This window comes from Chaetodon trifascialis, chromosome 24, assembly GCF_039877785.1.
Source record: "Chaetodon trifascialis isolate fChaTrf1 chromosome 24, fChaTrf1.hap1, whole genome shotgun sequence".
In the NCBI taxonomy this organism is placed as follows: Eukaryota; Metazoa; Chordata; class Actinopteri; order Chaetodontiformes; family Chaetodontidae; genus Chaetodon; species Chaetodon trifascialis.
Window position 1 is genome coordinate 7,603,876 of NC_092079.1, and position 17,719 is coordinate 7,621,594.

At 42.9% G+C, this 17,719-nt stretch overlaps 1 protein-coding gene across 1 annotated transcript; it reads left to right on the top strand.

Annotated features, from left to right (window-relative positions):
• Window positions 1–2,980: 2,980 nt before the first annotated feature.
• igfbp2a (insulin-like growth factor binding protein 2a) lies at window positions 2,981–17,207 on the top strand. The gene is made up of 4 exons (XM_070957655.1): window positions 2,981–3,417; window positions 14,151–14,332; window positions 16,073–16,213; window positions 16,593–17,207. Exons 1-4 carry the CDS (start codon window positions 3,018–3,020, stop codon window positions 16,749–16,751), a joined length of 882 nt encoding a protein of 293 aa, XP_070813756.1. The 5' UTR covers window positions 2,981–3,017; the 3' UTR covers window positions 16,752–17,207.
• Window positions 17,208–17,719: the final 512 nt, after the last annotated feature.

Consider the following 17,719-nt stretch of genomic DNA (forward strand, 5'->3'; position numbering starts at 1 on the left):
ATGTTGCACCGGTTGGTTAACTGTGCATGCATGAAAGCTGGTTTTGACAGTTTTCTTACCCAGATGAACTCTTTCTCATGAACTCTTGCTTTCAAATAAAAATGTATCACATCACAAAAACAACATTTTAGCTTCGGATATAAACACATAATGCAGCTGTTTAGTGTGACCTGAAAACTTCATTTTACACAGGCTCGCTAATTAGATGATAAATTACTTTTCCACCACCCCAACTCATTACCTCTACTTATTTAATCAGCAGTCCAAGCAAAGGGAGCCTTAATCAAGTATACTCAAAGACAAACACTAAACAGTCGATTCATTCATTATCAACGTCTGAAAGATGAACATGAGGTTGTCTTCAGGGACCGGTGTCGGTACAGTAATGCTATACTTTGCGTTGTTTGCTTTAGGAATATGCAGTTTGGATACAGCTGTGAAATTGTTTGCTTTAAGACTTCTAATGCAAGCTAAAGTGGGTTTTAGGGACACTTTTAAACGGGGCTGCTGCCATTGTTGCAGCCGTCTTCCAGAAGGCCCGCTGTGAGGCTTAGCGGCCCAAAATTAGCCTGGATGAAGCACAGCCTTGCAAACGTTAATTGCCTAGTTAGTGGTTTACACTGGATCGATTAAGATTCAAATATTTGGCCCATTGCGAGAGGTTACTGCGGACTGAGGCAGCATAACTGGAATTTATTAATGGTCCCAGTTGGATATTTAGGTGTTTATTGGTTAATAGTCAGACATTTAGCGTTAGCAAATGCTTACCTCTCACTTAAGGGACACAATTACAAAAAAAAATGCTAATCAGCATCAGCTTGTGGAAATTACATATATTACACATTTACGCTGTTTATGAGCTGTAATAAAACACTTACAACCCCTATTTAGGTTAATAACCCAGTTATAAAGAGTTGTACAGCGTTGCACACAGATTTAAGGGCACTTTAAAGTGTTAACTAATATATTTGTCAACAAGTATAACTCATCGTATAAAGCATCCATGGCTAGATGGATAACACAGCTGTAATCATATTTAACTGTGAATGATTTGTCATTACATATAATTACAGCTATGTTATAATATATTCATTCATTCTGTGTACAGGCAAATTATGGCTCCTTCATAAAAATACTCTCCTTCTTGCTTAAGGTGTTCATATACTGCTGTAAAGGCTAATTAGGCAGATGAAATAAAGTGGTGTGACACAGTTAAAAGGGGGCTGACTGTACTGTAATTAAGAAGATGACCTTTCGCATACAAACCTCTCTCTGTATACTTGCTGGGGCACATGTACTGTATGTGTCCTCAGGCCGTCAGTGATCCCCCTGCCTCTGTCAATGTGAAGTTTATCCAGAGTTTGTGTTTGCCTAACAGTTCCATGGGGAGGAATTTAAGTAACTGACCTTGGTGGGGATTACTTTGCACACATGGGCAGATACTGCGGCCTGTTAGGCCTATTAGCCAGTGGCCATCCCTGCTGCTTTTCCATCCACGGCTTCATAAAATGACATATGAGGTTCTATGTGCAAACAGCCCTCTGGGCATCCTCTGAGCTCACACCCCCTGAGATGCAAGACAGCTTCAAATGTGCCCTTTCTCCATGCCCACGCCCCCACGGTGAGCGGGGATGCCGAACATGAATAGGGCCAAATAGCATTAAATCAGGGGGCACCCACAAAACAAAATAATCTGCATTTATATCTGCGGAATAAGGTTACACATGCCACTTCTATTTCTGGGCCCTTGGATAAACACCGATTAGTCTACCGCACTGGACAGGGTTAATAGGAGCTTGTTCGGTGGGCAAGCATGACACCTCAAGGCTTGGCCTCGCCGATCGATAGGAAACATTGCCGTACATGTGCACAGTAGCATTACTGTACACGGGCATATAAGCTGGTAGCAGCTGGCGAGTTTTAATTGAGTGTCAATGGACATGTCTGCCACGGTGGGGAGGTCTTTCCATGTAAGGAATGCTCTGCACATAGTCCTTTTGTTTGTTTGTTTATTTATTTATGCATTCTGGGAGTTGGGGCAGACTGTGCTGATTGAAACTAACATGCCACAGTATGTATATTAATGCAGGGTCTTTCAGCCAGGGAGCTATAATTTAGCGCCTTGTTTTTGATACTGGAGTTCAAGTTTCACGTCCTCTTCTGTTTTTATAAATTCTGTTTCACAATCAGGAAAGTGTTTTTTACTCATAATCGCCTTTAGGACAGTCTGTTCCCCTTGATATCACTATAAAGAGGTCAGGGGTCAGATAGAGAGCAGCTGAATAGGTCATTAAAAGATGATGGTGACACTTTAATTTCCCTGCTTTGAATCAGTTGAATTGTTGGTTTCTTTGTAGATAAAAGAGCTTGGTCTGTACCAGCTCTATATGGAAAGTGTCCTGAGACAACTTCTGTTGTGATTTGGCGCTATACAAATAAAATTGAATTGAATTGAATCAGTAAAATGGGATTATGATTTCAATAATGAATGAGGACAAGTGAGAAGGTATTTATTCAAGGCCCCTTCAGAGGAAATATGCTCTCAATCAAGATATTTCTCATCTGGTAATTTGTGCATGTATGAAAAATATGTCTTTGAAATTGAATTAGCTGCAGAAAGTGAAAATCCATTAACAGCTGGTTTAACTAGAGGGACTTGTAATTGCATCCGATCAGGCTGCTGCATTCTCACAACTTCAAATGCATTCAATTTAGCCAGTTCGCCTCCACTTTGAGGACCATTGCTCTCATTCTCGGCCAGTTGGGGGATAAAATAAGAAAAGAGGCACACGTTGATCTCCTCTCGTTTGTGTGATTTACTACTAATATTTCTGCAGATCTGACACATATTTGAGCGGAATCCCATGTCTTCCAACAATAAATTAACACCAACATGTGGCCCCAAGAGCAAACCTGGGAATTTGTAGGACCCAGCAGACCTCCCAGCCCCCGGCTTCACCTGTTCGCATGTACATTTCTTCCCCTTTTTTTCACTTGGGATTGCCTTCCATCGCCCCATGATAATGACCAAAAACCTCATGCCCATAACAATGCTGTCGTACGCGGGCTGCAGCTTGCTGATCCTCTCCGCGTCTCTCGCCGGTGCCTCCCTGGCCGAGATGGTGTTCCGCTGCCCGGGCTGCACCGCGGAGCGCCAGGCGCTGTGCCCAACGCTCACCGAGACTTGCACGGAGATAGTGCGCGAGCCGGGCTGCGGGTGCTGCCCCGTGTGCGCCCGGCAAGAGGGCGAGATGTGCGGCGTGTACACCCCGAGGTGCTCCACCGGTCTGCGGTGCTACCCGACGCCCGACTCGGAGCTTCCCCTGGAGCAACTGGTGCAGGGCCAGGGGCAGTGCCGGCGCAAAGTGGACGCCGAAACGACCACTTGCAGCCAGGAGCACCGGGAGCAAACCAACGGTCAGTCAGTTTACTGGAAATCTGGTTTTCTTCTATCAATTTTTAATGACACTGTCTAGACTGCAGCATGGGGAATATTGTAGGAATATTGCATTGTCATGAAGGCTGAGCCCAAATCTGTGTCAAACAGGGGCTGTTACTCAAAGCTGAAGTTCTGACCATTTTGTACTTTAGACATTTTTATATCACATATAGTTTTGTGTCTGCAGTGCATCCTTTTTAACATCTATTAGCAAGTCATTCATCGCCCTTTCAGACCCCCCTTTCACCCCATATCCTCCAGGATTTACTTAGAATAGTCTGTTTGTTCTCCCAGCACTTTATTGCATTGATAACGGCGCATTTTTATGTTGCTTATGTTCTTTGCATGCACTGCAGCTGTGCAATCTCTCAACTTTTACTGCTGTATTGACCTATTTTGTGCTTGTTGCACCAGGTTGTCTTACGTCCCCGTTTAAGTCTGTGTTGCATAGACCTGCTTGAAGTGTTGTATATCATCCTGGTGTGCATGAGGAAAGAGAAAGAAAAGGAACAGTCACTCTGCCCAAGTTTACCTCAGCTGTGCTCCAAGCAGCTGGCCCACCAGCCTTTCCCAGTCCCCCTGCCTTTAAAACACTCTAACAGAGAACAAGGTAGTGGATTGCAAAATTCCCAGAAGTCACACTGGTGGGATGGACACAGAAAACATCGTAGTATTGATGTTGACATTTCCACAGGGGAGTGGAGAGAAAGAAACAGAGGGAGACAGCAGGAGGAATGCTGCATTGATTGGAAACGTGGACTTTAGGCTTTGACCAGGAGTGACTATAAACTGGTGTTGACAGTGACTGCATTAACTGGGTTGTGTCCATCTGGAAAGTGAGCTGGACGTATGTGCAGGAGGATCACAATGAAGCTTCGTGCGGCCTGGGGCGGCAAGGCTCACGTGGTTTGTTCTGAAACGAGGACAGGTCGCAGTGAAGAAGAAAAGTAAACAGCCTCATTAACTGGCTGATTTTGAGGCTGCAAACACACACACACAGTCAATGAGTGTCCAGTGGAGCCTGCTGTGGTGTGATTTCTACTCATTTCCAAATCCGTGCTTTGTCCGAGTTTACCTCCAGGCTGACACATGTTTATTTTGGCACTGAACTCCTGGAACGTAGAGAAACTACCGGAGACGGCGTTCAGTGTAACCCTGTTCTCTGTAAGGACTCTCCAGCAAGCCGACAAAAGGTCAAAAACGCTTCACGACACGTTTGTGATCAAGTGATCAGCCATCAGAATGACTTAACTCCACATTTACGTAACCATACGCAGCAAAAGCCCTCTTCAAACAATACCAGTCAAGTAATAAAACAGGCATGAATTGCAGAGTTACATAAGAGCGAAACAACAGAAGAAAATACATGGACACATCATGTAAAGGCTGGCTTTCAAGAAGGCAATTTGTTAGATGTCACTGAGTTTTTTTTCCTCCTCAGGTTTGGGTCAGGCCGCGCTTCGCCTCACACGTTGAAAGCTCTGAGATTTAGCTCGATGTGTCCAAAAAACAGTAAAAGCTTAGAAATTGGCTCTAGAGGCTGATTTGTGGAGTCGTATTGGATAAAAGCCTCGCTGCGGCAGATGGGAGAGTGATTTCTGACAAAGACTGAGGCGGAGAGTGTTACAGTGAGTGGTCTAAGTGAAATGTGCGGCTTTCTCAAGGTCAAAAGATGAAAGGAAAATATTGTTTATCAAGAGGAAGCCGGGCTGAACGGGCCACCAGGCTCTTCTTCTTGGGTCAAAACTGAAATTGAATTCAAACTGCACCCATCCCACACATGCCGATCCACTTCTGCTCTATTTATGCCGTTCAATTTTTGCAATTTAACTTAATAAACTGACTGTTGGTGTTACAGACGGTCCGTGCCAGTCTCCTGCTTTCATTTGGCCCGGTTTGAGACAACACAGACTTGATTTCCTGTCATAATTTCTTCTCAGATACACAGCAATAAGAGGAAGTAACAGAATCCCTGATAGGAATCAGCTCACAGGGGCTGTTATAAGATGGAGAGCAAAACTTTCTTGCTGCTGTCCTCCGCATCTCCTTTGTTCCAGGAATTAATCTGTAAATTACAGGAAAAAAAAGGCTGATTATAGTAGAATAATTCAACAGTTGTATGAAGTTGAGTGGTGACTCTTGAAATGATTTGACATCCTGGGAAAAGAATCAAAGGATGAAATGTTGCAGCTGCAACTTTTCATCCTTTATTTGCTTTATTTGGATGTTTCTAAGACTTGACATCCTGTTTTTCTTGTGTATTTTATTCAAATGAAATGGCGCAGACTCAAATAACACATCCTGAGCCCGTCACTGGATACAATACAGTGTAACAGGATTATGTTACATTTCAAATGAGGATAATTTGGTGTGATTTAGTGTCCATAGATAAATTACAAGGCCAGCATGCAACAAAAGAGTAAAGCAACACTGCTAATAATATACAAAAAACCTGTAACAAAGCCACTGCTACCTCAGATAAGATTCATACAGCATTATCTGCATTTCAAGTATTGATCTGAAGGTCTTATCCATTGCGACTTGCAATGACAGCAGCGGTACAATCCCTCCAAACCTCCGCATTGTAAAAAGCTAACAGCAAAGGGGTCAAAGGTCAGAGCCAATGTTTCTCCGACCCTCGGGTGCTCACCTCAGAGAGAAGGCCATGAGGAAAGTAAGAGAGGGCAAACAAAATCAGTAAGAGGCTGATCCAACGTAACGTCACATTGATGCTGCAGTTGCTTTCTTGTTTAAATACCTCCAGAAACGCCCATGAAATGTCTGAACTGCTCTAAGGTAAAGCCTGCAGTGATGCTTTCAAAGACTGCAGCAATGAACTAATTTAGGTTTTTGTTTGTTTTTAATGAAACTGATCGGATTAAATGTACTGGCAGCGCTCCGGCTTATTTTCCTCTCCGCTGTAGACCGCAGGCAATTTCTGTTCACTGTTTTGAATTATCGAAGCACCTAATTACAGCGTATTAGTAATTCAGTAAGTAAGAAACAGATATTGCCTTGTAATTCTCTTAGAAACGAACTCCCCAGAGTTGACTGAAAATGCAAGGAAATGAGCTCGTAGTGCATTGTAAGTAGGGTTGTGTTATTGATTCGCTCATTATTTTCTCCATTAATTGTTTTGTCTCACATCTGAGACACTGGGACCTGCACAGTTTAGACATTTTTGCAGAAAAGATGAGTATCAATCATTAAAATAGCTGCCAATTAATCTTCTGTCCGTTACAGGATGATTGCATTGCTATTTTCAAAGATCTCTGAATGGAGGAACTGCTCATGATGTCTATTTATTCACTGTATCTGAAGCTTAGGAGATGGAGTCACAGATGTTACTGATAGCCTGTGAGGTTTCTGTGGTGCAGCTTGAAGTGATGCATGGGACTACGCAGACATGTAGATGCACCAGTTTCAGCGGAGCATCTCAATTGGAAACATGAAAATATGAAATTGCACTTGGTTAAGTTGAGGAAGAGCAAAACCAAATAATGATTTCCCCCCTCTTTATGCCTTCAGCAACTCAGATCTGTGTGCTGCGCAAATGATTGCCTCCATGTGTTAAACTGCAGGGAGCTACACAGAGAATTTTATGCCATTCAGAATAAAATTGTGACCTAATCCTTTGCCAGAAGTATCTCAAATAATGTGCATCTTAAAATAGATACAGACAACACTTAACTCTTAAGCTTCACACCAGCATCATCCAAACCAGACAAAGGCAACACGTTCTCATGCAGTATGCAGCATCCTGGGATGGATTCAGTAAAGTGGGGATGATCCAGAGATGAATGTTGGCACTTTGAGACCACAGAGATTAATAAAGCATCGTAAATCTTCTCTGTGATGTGGCGACAATAGAAGGATGAAATGAGATACTCCCTCACAGTCGATAAAGGTCAGACGAGAGCTGATTAAAATGGGTAATTTCAAGATTTTAATAACATGATAAAATCTCAAAGCATACTTTTATTTCAGTTTCAGACTTACTTTACTAATAACAAAAAAGAGTCCATGTTTCATTCATTTTGAGCTGGAATATCCACAGCTGAAATGTCTCCCTCTTCAAAGCTAACATCCCCAACTTTCCCCCTATCCTCTCTGTTTATGCACAGTATCACTTGATATTCTGTTCCCACAGAAACCTGGACCCAAATAAAGGTTCCTTTAATCAGATTGGACGGGCGTTTGGTTGTTTTGACTGGGCTCACACCATATATGACCTCAAGAGGGAACAAGTTGATTAACAGAGCCCAAACAGAGCCCAGAGTTGGTTGCTTGAATGTGAATGCCCATTCTTTGTAATGAGATATAGTTGATGAATCCTAAAAGCAGCCTCTTCTTTCTGCATTGTTTTTGCATATTCAGAGTCAGTTTTACGTGTCGACAACGAGAAGGGAAAACCTTTTGGGTCAACACTGTTATAAAAGTTGTTATGGAGAGGAAAAATTAGGCAGGAAGGAAAGTGGAAAGCTCCTGTGCCATCTAATAACATTGTTAGCTAACAAGGGGCATTCCTGTGTACCTGCGGGGGCATCCAGACGGAGCCCGCAGGACTGAAATAGCTCCGAGATAATCCCCCGCCCCCCAACCCCAGGCTTCTGCAAAAACAGGGGCATTTGTGCCATCTCCCCCCCGGGCATCAACTTCACGTGTACCCGTGCCAAGAATCTCCTCGTGCCTATTGAGACCCAGAATAACTTCCCACCCTCCTCTTTGGTCAAGGGTGATTTAAGACAATACAAACACTGTCTGAAATGCTACTGACACTGGAGGGGAAGGGGACACTCTCTGAACTTGTTTTAATAGTTTTACACGCTAAGATGTGTTCCATAGACTGCGTTTTAAGAGTTTTAATGCATTTATCTCAAGATAACGATAATTAATAATCTTTATGTGCATATTTTATTATTTCCAACACCAGAACTGTTTCTTTTCCAGTTCCCCTTTGCCACTGAGAAGTCTTTTGGTTGTAGCCTACTCGAAAGCAACACATCTGCTTTAAGTTGACCACTGTTTGTAAAATAATGGTGAAATTTCATAAAAACTTAATATGGTTTGCTTTGAAGCTTCAAAACCAACCACACAGAGCAATGTGTGCATGTCATGGTCCGTTCTTGTGAATCTTACAAAGTCCTTTTCTCGTAATAAATCAGCTCGTTATCCCGAGAAATCTGCCTTTTGTCATCATGAAATAAATAGCTCAGGATCCTTTTTCTTACATGTCCAGCTGTATATGGTTGCAATTTGAGTTTTAAGTTGTTAGAAATGGCTGTACCAAATTTTAGGCCAATTCATTCAACAGTTGGAGAGATATTTGATGACAAAACAAACATGTCAACCTCATGGATACATCCTCACATTTATTTTGCCAGACGTTGTGTCAGGAGAAAGATTATTTCTATCTTTGGGGGATTGAAAGTTTAGTTGGTTAAAAGTTATAAAGTTAGAATGCAGTGCAGTTATGATAACTTGTTAGCTAAAGCATTTTCATTTCCAAGAAAAAAATGGGGTGAAATTGTTGCCCTGATCTAATTCTCGTGCTGTCTTGTTGTTGTCGTCATTCCCATATTGTTGGCTCATCAACACCATGTAACCTCAGTATAAGACCATTTGACAGTGTCCCATCACCTTAAAAAGATGGATGTTTTTCTTCCTGAAAAGCTGACATTTTGCAGGTACAAGGTTTTAGCATTGTAATAAATGAGTGGCTGTAACCCAACAGGTTTTGTGCCCTGTCCACTCGCATCCATCACATCTTTCCCACAGCGGTTGAGAATGATAGTCAGTGGTAGCTGCATGTGATGCCCTACAAGTTTGATGTGTTTCAGCTTGCCTCAGTTCGTGTCCTAGTTCAGGTCCTGTACAATCGCCTCAGAGTTCACCCAGCGGTGCCGATAGTGAGCGAGATGCTTGGCCTTAGATGCCACAGTGTGTGCATACATGCCAGAGCCTGTCCAATGCCTGCTTTTAAATGACTGTTACGGGCCAGAAAGCCTGGAAGGTAAACATATCTGCACTTTGCTGAGTTTGTGTTTCTAGGAAAACAGTCCCACTGGGCCTTGCAATGGATGATGGACTTCTTGCAGTGCCTTTCATCAACTCCTTAAGTGGCACATGACCTATTTCACACCTCAGAGCTGCGTTAAAAGCCATATTGAGAGAGAAGACAGGCTTTTTTTAAAATGCATTTTCACATTCCGCCATTTAAAGGGCTAGTTCAGCCATGGGTGAATATTGTTCATACTTATACAGAGTCAGGTGGCTGTTTTTCAAATGTCTTTGTGTGCAGGTTGAATCCTTTGTGCACAGGTGTAATGACCAGTAATCTTAGGTCAGCTTAGCAAAGTTACTGGATGTCAGTGGAATCAAATTGCATCTCAATTTAAGCTTGAGAAACCACTTTAGTGAAAATATCAACAATAAATACATGACACAACATTTTTATATTCATAAAATTGTTATTTCACTCTTGGCAATTGAAAGTATGAAATATCAATTTCCCAGATCACTAACTGAAAAAAGGTTGCAGGTATTGCAGCACTGCACATGGATCAACAGCCATTGACTTTCATTCAAATTTCAAACAATGCATTTTGTGGAGCACAGCACTGACACATTGTCTTGCACAGCAGCAATGCAACGAACTTAAACAAAGCCAGTTGTTCAGATGAAAGTCAGTGACATTAATTTGTGTTTTGCAATGCACTGAAGCTGCAAATGTTCACATTATTTTCCTCGAAGCGGCCTCTGTAATTTAAAATGATCAGTTTCTCTCCATGAAATCATATGAAGCTACGGGACTCATTAGATTAAAGGGTTAATGCTTGATGTGTAGTGAAATTCTGTTTTTCCTTGATCCCACTGACTTCCACCAACTTTCAGGAGCTAACAGTTGTCACAGCCCGGCTCTGAGACTGGGTGAACACTGCATCCAGGTGTGTCCCATGCTGCTGCTGAGGCTCCTAATTGGTCTGCAGCCCTGGAAACAGAAAGCACAACAACAGTGAGTGTGAACCAAGGCATGACACAGTCGACGTCCCCTCAAGCTGCAGGGCCCGACATAAGAGAGACATCACATCCGTGGGTTTGTCCGACAATAAAACAAAGGTCTGCATATCCACGGAAAGAGGATGGAGCGAGAATGCTGCTGTGCTTGGATCTTTCCTTTTTTAAACCTTTCCATTCTCCATGGCCGGGCCAAGTCTGCCATTTGCTCAGTTGACCAGAATCTGGACAATCAGACATGACACTTCTGGCTTACATGCCATCTGGGAATTCGACATGGATCAGATATAGAAAGGAAGCCTCTCGGGCCATTGTGCGAGGATTAACTCAAGCAGTAGACTGGACAGTAGGCCTGCTGCTCTGTTGATACTGCTGATCCCAAGCCCACCGCTGTGGAACGGCTTGGACTGCAGAGGCCTAGTGGCCCCTGAAAGTGGGGTGCTGACCCTCTGTGTTTGCGTATGTGCGTGTACACTGGAGAGAGAGATCGCTGTTTTCGCTGCTCATAAATTGCGCGTTCATGTGTGCGCCCAGACTGTGTATTTGAGCGAAAATCTCAGGTTTCCTCAGAGGAGGGAGAGTGATGGTATTGCACTTGGATGCTGTCGGGATTATGTAAGACAGCAAAACAAAAGGCACCCCAGCCGCCAATATTCCTGAGTGTGTCGTGTGTTTATCTGCGCCACTTGTGCATGCACTCCCACACGTGAGCGCACACCTGATTTCAGTTGACTTTTGCCCCTTTTTTCACGAAGAAACTCAGTCTTCAAAGAAAAGCCAGAGAGCGCACGGCGGAGCGTCATAGGGGGAACTGAAGTCCAACAACACCAGATCTATCTGATGGCAAAAGGCGCCAGCACCTTGTTTTTGCTTCGTTTGGAATTTCCTTTCTCCCGTTCTCTCTTAGGCCTTTTGTAATCATATTCTACAACCGGATGTCAAATTTACCTCTTGCAGAGTGCAGAGAATGCCTCCCCAGTCCACCACCACCAGTAACTCACACTCGCTTTCATTCTCTGTCCTACAAACGGCTTTCCACAAGTCTGCACGTTACAGCTTGGCCCTTGCATAACTGTGATCCACTTACTGGCCGACTGTTTGACCTTCTCTACTGTCTGTGCTTATTTCCCCTCTTTCCTTCGGGTGTCAAATGAAGTCCTGCGTAGGTGAAATACATGCTTTCCTGCAAAAATTCCGTGAAAAGAAACAGTCTCCTGGCACGTTGAAATACTCTGACTGGCCAAACTGAGCTCAGGTGTTGCTTTCTGAGGAATTTGCATCATGTAACTTCTTTCTTTCTTTTTTTTTTTTTTGTTTTTGGTTTAAAATCAGCTGGTTTGGAATGACGCTCCTTTTCCACTCCCTCCCCGTCAACCCTCAACCCCTAAGTATGCTCTGTTGTCAGAAACAACATGTTGGGTTGGACCTGATGGCCTCTCAGATTGTTTGCTCCATCTGTTTGAAGAGAGGGGTTTTTTTTTTTAGGTTGATGTTTCACAAGACTCCAAGGAGAGAGGAGATGGTCAAACTCAATGAAAACCGCCTGGAGGAATCACTGGATGGCAACAGAGGCTGTGCTATTTGGTGGAGGGTGGCGGGAAGTTTGCTCCATGACTAAATATGAATTCCTCGTTCTTGAAGCATTATAGATTTAAATCCGCTGAAAACTGGCCTTCTTTTTTTATGGTTGTCCAGTTGTGTCCTTGCTGTTTTAGCAGTCAGTGTTGCATTCAGGACACTGAGCTGCTCAAGTGTTGTGTCTTTAGGGTCTGAGCCACCATCAGAAACCGCCAGAAAAACAGCTGTGTAGGTCGACGGTGCAAGTATGTTATTATGAATCATATTTACTTGTATTGTTAGGCTGCGGCCTCTAGTGGTCATAGTTATTGTGACGGGAGGAAGTCAGGCGATGTAGTGTAAAGAGCAAGAAAGTCTGCTTATGGAGGAGGATGGGACTGATGGATGGGTCGAACAGCTGTTCATGTCTCATGTGAAAAGTCAGCTTTGGCTTATTTGAACTTCTTTATAGTATCCAGAACGTATTTCTAATCCAAACCTTGATCTTTTCGTAAACCGAACCAAGCAGTTTTGTTGCCTAAATTGAACCATATGGCGATTGAGTAAACAGCTGTCAGGTGAATGTAGTGGAGTAAAAGGTACAATAATTCCAGCTGAAACATGCAGTACAAGTCGAAAATGGGAGAAAAATTGAGAGATATGTACTCAATTACTTTCCACTGTGAACACTAATGTTCACATTTCATCTATGCAGTGGTTTGAAACTAAGAAATAATATGTTTTTTTGACTGTGACAGAAGTGAATTTCCCATTATAACATCCCTGTAGATTTGAGAAGTATTTTGGTTGTTTTTCCCTGCACTTCACAATTCACATTTTGTGCTTGGCCTCAAGAAAACAGATTTTCTGAGATGATCATGATGCACCAGGTGATCAGAGGGGGTAGCTTGAGCCCGGTTGGATCCACACAGGTATTACAGACCTCAAATGCAGGCTGAACTCATCATGTGGTCTTCCAAAAGCAAGTTTTAGAAAAGTGTAAGCTTTGATTTTGCTCATTTATCACCACTTTAAACATCTGCTCGTGAAATTAAATCGCACTAGTCAGGAAAAAAAGCAGCCATGGAAACCTGACTGTGACTAAGGTTCAGCGGTGGCCAACTTTTCTCAGTCCACAAGCTTGTTAACGGAGCTGCATGTGGTTGCTTCGCTCTGTGAGAAAGGAAAGGATTGTAGTGACTCATTGATTGTGCTGATGCATTTCAGAGCACTTTAACAGTGGTTTGGACACTTGGAGCTTACCCCCTCCCCAATCTTATCTTCAGACAAAATGTCAGCTGTGACAATTAGGAAAATTCTCCAAGAAACAAGAATTACACTCACTCAAAATGGGAACCCAAAGCAAATAAACAATAGGGAGGGGAAATTAGCAAAGTCAGCAATGAAAGCAAAGCATGGGTGTGATATATTTGCTGCAGAGGCCTTGAATGGTGCCAAGCTGAGAAGAAAGAAATGCAGAGTGACAGCCAGCTGAAGGAAAAGCTGAGCTCATCTGCAGGCTTTTATATCCTGGAGTGTCCAGGTGAGCTGGATCAGCTGACGACCTTCCCTGAGTTGGCCACTTGCCTCCAGAATTTAATTAGGACTCAGTGGGAGGGACGTTGGAAAATTTAGGAAATTCGCTCCTCAGTCACACTTTCCCAAACAGAAATAAATAAGTATATAGATCGAATGGAAAAAGTTGCATCCAAACAATCAGCCTGTCGGACATGAAGCATCTTGCATTTCATCTTGCATCTTGCAGGGTTGGCGTCCCCTCTGCCATTGACAAAAAAGCTTTTTAGCCGAGCAGACCTCTGACTTTGCCTCTCTGACAAATGATCTGCGCAATTCAAAGCTTATTTCAGCCCACTTCCAGCCTCTAAAAAGCCCAATCCATTACCGAAACGACAGCAGGAAGGCAACAGAGCGGCTTAGTGTGCAGAGAGACCCTCCAAAAGTCACAGGTTAAATGCTTTTAGCAGCCAATATGTCCATCAAAGTGTCCTCTCCTGCCCAATATATTTCCTACTCTGCAAGGCATTCTTGTTGGCAACACTTTTTCACAGTTAAATCGACTGATACAGGTGGGATTTGGGGTCCTTGCATTTGGATTTCATGGATTTTGTGTCTGCAGGTGAGGCCGTGGAGCCGCTGCCTGAGCAGGGTGTGAGCGAGATCCCGGCCATCCGGAAGCCCAGCAAAGAGACCACCTGGCTGGGACCCAAAGAGAGTGCTGTACGCCAGCACAGACAGGAGATGAAGACCAAGATGAAGACCAACAAGGTGGAGGAGGTGAAGCCTGCACGGCCCAAACAGGTGAGGCAGAGAGGAGAGTCTGTTCTGTGGGGCAAAGCCATTGAAGCTATGAATGATTAGAATTTTTTTTTTCTGAATTTTCCTCACTTGAATCTTTGTTGGCCCATTAAATAACAACAATAAGAAGAAAACTGTTTTCCATCACTCATTCTGTCCTGCTGATTGATTCATAATGCTGCTCCAGCGCTGGCGCTTTGAGTCTTGTGTAATGTCCATTTTTGACTCTTGTAGCCTGAAGATATGCGTCAGTTTTTCCATCATTTCTTCAACAATTAAATCCTCACAATGGCTTCTGACTTGCTGTTAATAGCCTTTAACCAAACATCAGTTGCTTTGCAGCACAAAAGAACCACACGGCTCATACTATATTTAGTTTTTGTTGCATTATTTTCTTACATTTCCAAACATATATGCGAGTGATCTATATCACATCTGCATCAGGGGGCAACGGGAAAGGACCCAGCTGTCTTAAAACATGCTAATTTTGGGGTATAACTGGCAAAAACATTTACATGAGTCATAAACATGCTGTTGTTCATTTTGATTTGATTTCCAGAAACTGATTTTTCTTGAGCTTTGAGCATAGGTTTCTATTTCTTGGACTCTAGAAATAGGTTACAGGTCCCAGCCAAAAAACAGTCCGGCGCATAACCCAACCCCCCCCCCCACCCATAAAATGTCAAACTTTTGTTTTTACACTTAACCTTTTGTACAGATTAAAAAAAATCCATCCTCACTCTCTCCAACATATCTGGCACTTTCTGGAGATCCTCGCTAGACTCCGGCTTTTGAAAAGCTTGTAGAATTAGTTATTTTCCAGCGCTTCGCACTGGTATCACGCAGAGGTTGCAGTTCAGAACAAAGCACCGCAACAGCACCAAGCACAAAGTGCTTGAGGTGTGTTTTGTTGTGTAAAGAAAAAAAATCTCAAACAGCATCTCAGACTACTGAGGAGAAACGAAAGCAGTGCGGTGCCGCCTCCCTCTGGCACAGCAGCTGCTCGTGCTTGGCTGCTGCATTGAGAAGTGTTTTATTGCCATATTTGAAGATGGTCCAGTTAACGCTTGAACCTGTTCATTAGTAATGAGCCTGACAGGGGAATAGAGGAACCAAATAATAATGAGGTGATTACAACAGTCATGCTCCTACTCACCACTCCCAGCAGCCACTGGCCTTTGATTCAAGGCAGATATTTATTGACCTTCAGTACACCTGACCGGCACCCTGAGCTGGGACTCAAGGGTGAACCCTGCATTTCTGTCCGCCGTTGTGGTATTTTCCGTCCACCATAAAAATCATTTAAAGGTTATTGCTCTACCAGAAACTTATAACTGTCTCAACAAGACATTTGGCTCTGTGGAATGAGGTAAACTTGAGGTCACTGGCAAGAGTTATTATTCATTACTGGCACAAAAACATGATTCATTTGCTCATTGCAGAGAGCCCCTCAGCTTTATTGTGTGTGTGAGTGCATGGATCTGCGTGTGTGTGTGCTTTTTATATGAGATTTTATGCAGCATAGCGAGTCAAAAATATGCTGATTGCCTTGCAAGCACATTTTGGTGTTGATTTATCCTGGAGTGCTTTTCTGTTGTGTGCGTGGAGATGGGATTTTAGATTTTCTGAAGCAAAAAAGCCTAATTGGAAAAACTTTTTTTTTTTTTTTTATAACCAAATTAACCAAATGCTGCCATGCGGGCTGTGTACATGACTACTGTTGTTGTTTTTGCTGTTTCCAAGACCCAGTGTCAGCAGGAGCTCGACCAGATCCTGGAGAGGATATCCAAGATGCCCTTCAGAGATAACCGAGGTCCACTGGAAGACCTGTATGCCCTGCACATCCCCAACTGTGACAAGAGGGGGCAGTATAATCTCAAACAGGTGACTCCAGACGCTTTGGGGAAGAGGGTCGTATGAGAGGGTGTAACCACCTGATAATATGCAAAAAGGTCTATAAAGCAGTATACCTGCCAATTTAAACAAACTGTGTTGTATTTTCACAGCAAAAGCACCAGTTAACCATATATTTAATCCTTTAAGAACTGTATTCTCAGAGATTTGTCAGACTAAAGTGAATTTATGGCATAAATACTGGTGCTTATAGAAATGAAAGGGGATCTAATTGAAGAATGTGCACCATAAAACTGATCATAAACACCTTTGCTGTGTGTTTTTGCACAAGCAACACATATACATGCATATTTAAGGTTGTCACAATTGTGTAAAATAAAATAAAAACACGCAGAAATTTGTGTTTCAGTGCAAGATGTCTCTGCACGGCCAGAGGGGCGAGTGCTGGTGCGTCAACCCACACACCGGCCGACCCATCCCATCAGCCCCCACTGTGAGGGGAGACCCCAACTGCAGCCAGTACCTCAGAGAGCTGGAGCTGGACCTCCCGGACATGGCCCAGATATAGTGTGGCATGAAAAGTAAAACAACAACAAAAAAAACCTGTAAAGTACATGGGAACAAAGAACATCTGAGTAAGCTATATATTATCTTTCTGTGTGTATGTGTCTCTAGTTCATTTGATGACAGTGACAATTTGAAATCGTAACCACCAAAAAGGATTAAATGATAGAATCCAGCTTGCTGCGTAGGATGTAACTGCAGATTATTCTTAGGAGAAGATAAGACTCCTTTTCCTTCATAGATATTCACTAGATGTCAGCTGGAGTGTTGGTCACTTTGCTTTACTAATTCTGACTTGGCTCAGAGTTGCTCTTTTATCAGTGTTTTGTACTGTATGTGTTGAAAAAGAAAAAGCCTTTGACATACTTGGTGTTTTTAGGTGTGTTTTCGTGTCGTAGCTTGCAGACTACTGTTACGCCTCATTAACAGATTACGCCATTAAAATGATAATAAATTCAAATTTGTGCCCGCCTGTGTTTTAATTTGGAGACACGCTTTGAATTCAAAGCAGGGATGTTTTGGGAAGAAAGCAGAAGAAAAGAAACGCGAAAGCTAAATTCATCTGTGAGTCTCAGCTTTTTGGCACGAGCTCAAGCTTTTAAATTCCTTGGAAAAATCTTGTGATGGACATTTATGATAATTGAATCTCACTTAAGAACAAATGAAGCATATGTGATGTTAATTTTGATCAAGCTCATGTTTTGCCAGTTGTAATTTTTTGGATTTCCTCCAATAAGAAGAGTCCACAGCCATGCTCGCAGCTCTGCGAGGCTGCACTCGCTGCAGGCACAGCTATTCTTTTGAGCTAAATGTCAGCGTGCTAACAGGCTCACATGACACATGACAGTGCTAACACACTGATTACACAGTTTAATTCTGACTGCTGCCATCATCTAGATTAGCTTACTAGCACGGTCACATTTGCTAATTAGAATAAAACTTGTTGGTGTTTGCTCAGACTCACTCAGGTTG